The sequence below is a fragment of the Alligator sinensis genome, unplaced genomic scaffold (assembly GCF_000455745.1).
Source record: "Alligator sinensis unplaced genomic scaffold, ASM45574v1 scaffold518_1, whole genome shotgun sequence".
Taxonomy (NCBI): Eukaryota; Metazoa; Chordata; order Crocodylia; family Alligatoridae; genus Alligator; species Alligator sinensis.
In genome coordinates, this window is record NW_005842718.1 from 772,596 (window position 1) to 779,249 (window position 6,654).

General features: G+C 49.3%; 1 protein-coding gene across 4 annotated transcripts in view; it reads right to left on the reverse strand.

Annotated features, from left to right (window-relative positions):
• The window catches only part of PSTPIP2 (proline-serine-threonine phosphatase interacting protein 2), a 64,942-nt gene that overhangs the window by 52,590 nt on the left and 5,698 nt on the right, over positions 1-6,654 (reverse strand). For 2 of the 4 annotated variants that reach the window (XM_025216266.1, XM_006034276.3), the window contains exon 1: positions 1,767-1,831. The exons of the other annotated variants lie outside the window; for them this stretch is intronic. In XM_025216266.1, the coding sequence (XP_025072051.1) occupies positions 1,767-1,799 (33 nt within the window). In that variant the 5' untranslated portion in view covers positions 1,800-1,831. Of the gene's footprint in view, positions 1-1,766; positions 1,832-6,654 lie in introns of those variants that run through there. 4 annotated transcript variants of the gene reach the window in all.

The following is a 6,654-nucleotide window of genomic DNA, read 5'->3' on the forward strand; positions in this document are numbered from 1 at the left end:
GAGCCGAGTGGTGCTTATAACTCGAGGTAGCTGGACCACCAAGACACGGCCTGACGCTCAAGTAAGGCTGATGCTCGAGCCATGAAGCTAGCAAGGCGCAGACAATCTGAGCTGCCGATCTACATGCTCTAAATCCAGGTTGCTCAAGCCTTTCCTGTTTCTCATATGCTTACTTAATCCCTTCCTCACACCCCAACACCAGCACCCAGCAGTGGGTGAGAAGGGCCTTGCCTGTATAGTTTACAGAGGCATTTTTCTTTGCTTTTAAACACGCGACCACCTAACTCACAAAACTTCTTTTTTGGCAGGAGAAAATGTGTTTTGCATTTACAAAACAAACAGCGCAAGATAAAAGCGGGGCCATAATTGATGCCTGGAAGAGAGAAGCAGGTCACCAACCAACCAGGGTTATTTCCATAATAATTTTCAATACGTATCTGGTATTTACATACCGATGATGCCACGCTATGGATTCGGACAATAAGGCCATTATAAAGCGCAGCATTTTATACCTCTCATTTTAAATATAGTGCAATCAATTAATCCGCTCAGTGCTGAAACCACTTCCAGCCATGGATTTCAGGCTTCGGAGCCTGGCAAACATCCCTGTGACAAAGGGAAGTCTCCATAGCCCCATTTTACAGAAATCAGATGGTAGCACTGAGTGCCAGCAGCCAAAATGCTCAGATGTAGCTACTGCCTTGGGCAAGGGGCATCCAAGCTTTGACACTTGGAGGTGCACCAAGCAGCCGCAGCGCTAACAGGCTTCAGCATTTGCTCAGCACTCACACACCCAAAACCTAAGGAAGAATCTGACCCTAACAAACTTGCCGGGAAGCCACACAATGAGCGTGGAACTGAGCAGAGAACTGTCTAAATCCTAGTCCTGGAGCAGAAAAAAATCCCATTTCCGTAATCTGCCTGGACAGGATGTTTCAAAGCAGCCGGCTGTGACTACAGAAACCCCCAACCCAGCAGGCTCCTGCATCCCGAGACCCCTCAACCTGAGCGCTAGACCCCTTGACCCAGGGCTGGACACAGGCATGGGCAAACCAGGTGGCCGCCCAGGGCCTGGAGAAAAAGGGGGCCTGAAAATGGTAATTTTTATTAATACTATTACCATTATCTCCGGCGAGGGGGAACCCAATACTAAAAGTTTGCCTGGGGCCACGAAGAGTCTAGGTACGGGACAGGCTTGACCCTCCTCTGACCCGCGTCGTAGGATTTGGCTCTGGGGAGCGGCTTGCAGGATGTGGGTCAGGAAGCTTTAAAAAGCACTTTCTAGGTTTGCAGATGAGAAGCACTGCACAAATGAATCCCATTAGTACCCTAGCAGGGGAAAAAGCATCTCTCAACACAACTTCACAGCAGCGGCAAAGAAATAATGAATACTGAATTGCCACCCCTACCCTAGCAAAAATCCCCACTGTGGCAAAACCAGGGGTCTGAGAGCCACAGACCAAGGGCAGATCCCTGCTGCTGCCTGGCAGACGATTTTAAACATCCTGTTCTGCCCGCTGCCCTGCACTTGTCCTCTCCATGCTAAGCCAGCAGCTCAGGGGCCAGCAGATGCCACAGACAGGGGAGGAGGAAATATCCCTGAAAATAGCCTTTTTTTCCCCCTTTGGAAAGACAAGTGTTCCTGCAAACTAAGAGAAACCCAGCCTGATCCTGGCTGCAGCTCATCCCTGAGCCAGCTGCTGCTCCCTCCTTCCAGCTGTTCCCCTGCCCTGCCCTGCCCTGCCCAGCCAGTCCCCGGCTCTCACCCAGAAATTATTCTTGAATAGAGTCTCCCTCATGGTGCAGGAGCAGCTACCACTCAGTCCCAGGCTGCAGAGAGTCTGACCTGCCTGGAGGGAGCCTGAAACTTTAGTTCCTCAAACCTTTGTGCCTGCCCTGCCTCCTCTGGGTCCTAAACCCCATTGCAAGCTCCAGCCACAGGCAGCCTGCTCTGCTTCCAGAGCTGCCCAGGCTGGGACTGTGGAGAGGCTCAGCAGGACCGTTCTCTTTATTTTTGGCAAGAAGGGAGGATTTTTTTCGGGGGCTGATATCTGTTATTGGACCAGCTGCATGGCGAGGAGAAAGTTAGGGAAGTTTTCCAGTGCAAGACATTCTTCTGGGAGGGAGGCAATGCACAGAGGTGGTTAGGGACAGTGGGTAGAGCTGTGACACCGGAGAGGGGAGACAAACCATTAGCAGAAGAAAAGAAGCTTGATTACAGAGAGGTCAAGACCTACCCAAACAGAAGAGGGTCTTTATCAACTGTAAGGTGTGGGAAGAATTTCAGAAATCAGGCATATTATATATTTTTTTTAATATGTTAATCGAATTTCCCACTCTCCCCACCCCCTTGTCCTTTCTCCTAGAGCAGAAGGAGGATGGTATGGAAGTGGGTAAGGAGGGAAGTGTCCCTTAAGCACCTAGGCTCAGCAATTCCCCAATCACTCCCCTCCTCCCCCAGCCTCAAATCCTGGCATTCTATTAAAAATATTTTGAGCTTTTGGGTTTTATGTGCTGTCCAGCCCCTGAGCCATCTAAAGAGCATTTGAGTCCCATGTTCAAGTTTTGTTCCCTGAACAACAAGAGCATGAAGTGCAGGGCCTCACGGGGCGAGCTGCAATTCTTGCTCAGCTACTTGTTTCCAGGATGCTGGGCTTCAAGTGACACATCCAGTATCTCAAACCTCCTGATAAAATCACAAGAAATGGCAATCATGCCTGAGCACTGAGGAATTCAGACAGTTTAATAACTCAGAGACACCATTTCGGTCCCCAGCTCCTGATGTGTTTGCTTGGAGCACTGATTAGATACCCTGGTGTCACAAGATTAGTGTTAATTAAGGTACTAATTGTGGATAAAGCACTAGATTGCATTTCAGGGGCTCTGGGTTCTATAATAGACTCTGCCACTGGCCTGCTAGCTGACCTGTGCCATGTCACTTCCTACCTCAGTTTTCCCACCTATAAAATGGGACTAATTATACTAAATCCCCTGCCCCCCACCACTTGCTTTGAGATTTCTTGATCAAGGGAACTAGGTATTTTTCACAAGATAATTATTACTAAGAAAAGGTGATAAAGAGCTAATGCCTACACAAGCCTTTGCAAGGGTCATGCACAAAAAGGTAAAGAAAAATAGTAAAGAAAGATGGAGATCCAAAGATTCACGTGCTGGCCCAGGTCCTCAAAAGAGTTCAGCTCTTATTTATATATCCACAGGAGGGTCAGATTTTCCAAGGCGCTCCCAGGCCCAGCTCTTGTAACATTCACCAAGGACAAATTTATGTTGGCGAGTGGCAAGAGAAGGTCGTGTGATTGTGGGTGCTGATCACTTGTGGAACTGTCACCCCTTGATGCTATAGGCACACGCCTGAGTAGCATCATGCAAATGAGTAATCGCCTTGAGTTTAATGGAATTATTTATGTCTGTAAAGTTATTTTTGTACACAAGCATTCGCAGCCAAGTCCTTTTCTCTAGTATTTAAATATCGACAAGAGGCAGGTTGTGGCCAAATTGTATTGCAACGCATCAGCTATATTTTTAAACTACTTAGATGCAGACCTGCCACTAGCATGGCCACAGCGTATTGAAGCGGTATCACATTCATGTGGTTTCTGAAGACATGTGCTCAGGTGGTTTAAGTAGCACAGGCAACCACCGCTTAGCACTCTTAGTTGGTTCCTGAAACAATGAGCGTTAAGCAGAAATAGTGCTAAGCAAAACCAAAAGTTTTTGATGAACCAAGATGGCAACCGTGAGCGTTATAACGAAACTCGCTGAGCCCTAAGTGGAATCGGGTATCAATGTAAAACGAACGTTATAGCAAAATAGCGCTAAGCGAAACAGCGTTAAGTAGGGGTTGCCTGTATCCAAACTCACTCCCATCTGGAGAGGTCTAACTTTGTGCCGTAGAGCCATGGCCTTCTCTAAAACCTTGCAGCCCAGGATCTCAGTGCTTTACTACCTGCAAGGCCCAAGCTGCAGCATTTTACAGGGACAAGCAGCAAGGTACACAAATAGTGCCACTGAGATGAGCAGGATTCACCCCTGCAAGCGTCCATTAAAATATCACACTTTCCTCCCCCAATTCCCTCCTGAAAACGTTGGTTTGCCATGAAGTCTACAATAGACTTGACAACAGTGAAGCTATCACTTTGCTCAGACGCTTTCTAATCATCACACCCACTGATGTTGTTTCTTTATGTTCTCCCACCTGGCTGTGGTCAGCAGTTCAGGGGGCTTCCCCCCTTGGATTATCAGCTCTTTCGGAGCAGGGACTGCTCCCTTGTTAGACAGCATCTAGCATAAGGGGGCTTTGATCCAGAACCGGGGCTCTTAGGCTCTATTGCCATCGTCATCATCATCTGTCAGTAGCTGCTGCCCAAGGTAAAGAGGATATTTTATTAGTGTTTTGCAGATGAGGAAACTGAGGTGGGCATTTGGCTATGGTCATACAGTGGCTCACGGGCAGAGATGGGAATGAAAGCAAATCTCATTAGCTCAGCCTGACTCTGGCTGGGGTCCTAGATTACAGAATGAGGCTACCCGTGGTACATCACTAAAGCTTCACTGCATAGTACATTGCTAATGCAAAGTGTTCCCTTAACACCTCAAGCCTTGAAGCCAAGCATTCATGTCATTCCCTAATAGGTATCTTGGCTTTTGCTTCCTGAGACTTCTTTTTTCCCCCTCTATCCAACAGCACAAGAGCCTTCCTTCCAGTTCTTCAGTCCCCCCAAGGCCTCCCCCACCAAGTTTAAAATCCCATGGTGTGAAGACAACAGCCAAACACTGCTGCTCCCACCAGCCCTTGCTGCTGCCCAGCTTCCCGTGGCCTCAGCTCCCTGCAGAACATGCTCCCCAGGCTGGGGTAGGTGGATTGGGTCATAAGCACTAGGTTAAAGCAGGCGGCAGGTTTTCCTGAAGGAGGCTGCAACACACAGCTCCGACCCACAAGACTTGCTTTGTGCAAACACCCTTCCATCCAGGTTGAAGAAGTCGTCTCTCCGTATCTCTGCAAGAGGGCCTGGCTGCGTCTATCCGTGGAAAATGGAAGCGGATCAACTCAAGGAGCGACGTCCAAATGCCTGAATTAAGGCATGTTACAGCTCCATGCAGAAGCTCTCGTTACAGGTTTATAAGAGTTTTCAATTCCTTAATTCTCCACAATTATGCTTCGGTAAGGGAAAACAGCTCCTATAAACCTTGCTTCTCGCATGGTCCCTGCACATAGTCCTGGCTATAGCAGCACTCAAACCCTCCAGACACAATCCAGGCAGCCAGTCCTCCTTGCTGTGGCTCTGGGTGGCCCCTTTCCAAGCCGGCGATCTGCAGTGCGCACGCAACTAATTGCAGGGCTAATTCAGAGGTGTCAGTCAAGGACAGTGTGGAAATACAATAATTACAGCTCATGGAGCAACAGTAGCTGCCATCCCACATATCCACACAGTCAATAATGAGGGTTTATTTAAAGAGGGCCTGGGTGCAGGTGCAGTTTAAGTACAGGAAAGGGGTGCAATTAGCTCAGTGCAATTGGCTGTGTAGCATTTCTGCAATGTGCATTTCCACAATGAAAGAGGAATTTTGCTCCAGTCCAAGGCTTGCCCACCCTCACTGTAAGCAGGCCCTTTTACCAGGTCTCATTCAAAAGGAGTGGCCCTTTTGGAAAATTTGGGCTTAAGTCACCTGCCCGAGGTCACACAGGGAGTGATCAGCATTCCCAGGAAGAGAAACCCGGCTATCACCTACTGAACTGCTGCGGTGCTGCTTTCTCTGCAAGCACAAAGTGGGAAGGGGTTATTTTCCCAGAGACAGCAGCTGGCTCTAGTAACAAGCACATCCTCGCCAGAAAGCAACTTTGAGGAGAGCTTGCAGGATCTCGTCCATTGACTGTCATCTGACTAATCAAGCACAACCTACAATGAATCAGCCCCATGGCTGCTTTCTAGCCACTGAGTAACCCAGGACATACAGAAAACCAGCACACCCCAGGGTAGGGTTTGTTCTGCCATTTACAGTGATGGAAAGCCAAGAAGGATGGCCGAGCTCACGCAGGCTGCCTCCATCCGGAGCTCCCCTGAGAGATCAACCCCTGCATTCATTTAGCCGGGGCATAAGCAAGAGCCCTGCCTGTGTTACCATGCCCGCCCTGTTTCTGCACTCGACCGTGAGTGTCTAGGGACATACCCCAAGGATCTTAATGCTGAACTACTCTGCAGGTTCTTCCCCAGTCAAGCGTGCCAAGAAGACTGGTCTCTCCATAGGGGACTGCGGGAAGGCATTGGAGGTCTTCAGTGATTTAGCCTTTGTCCTCACTGCCCAGTGGAAGGGTGCAGCCCAGGCAAAGCTCGGTTATGCCAGCAGCTCTCCACCTTTTTAGACTCAAAGCCCCCCTCTTCGGACTCAAGGCACCCTCCATAACTTCTGCGAATGGAGCGTGTCGCAGAGCACCCAGGTGCTCCATGGCAGCTCTGAGAGGTTTGGGCACCATGGTTTAGCCAGGAGGCTTTATGTTTGAGTTATAGCCAGGAGGCTCGAGTTTATGTTCGGCTTTGATATTACACCGGAGGCTTGGGTGAGGCTGTAGGGGTTGGAGGAGGCCTCATAGGGACCCCAGAGGTGTGGGGGCCCTGAGCGCAACCAGTGGGTTGCGGG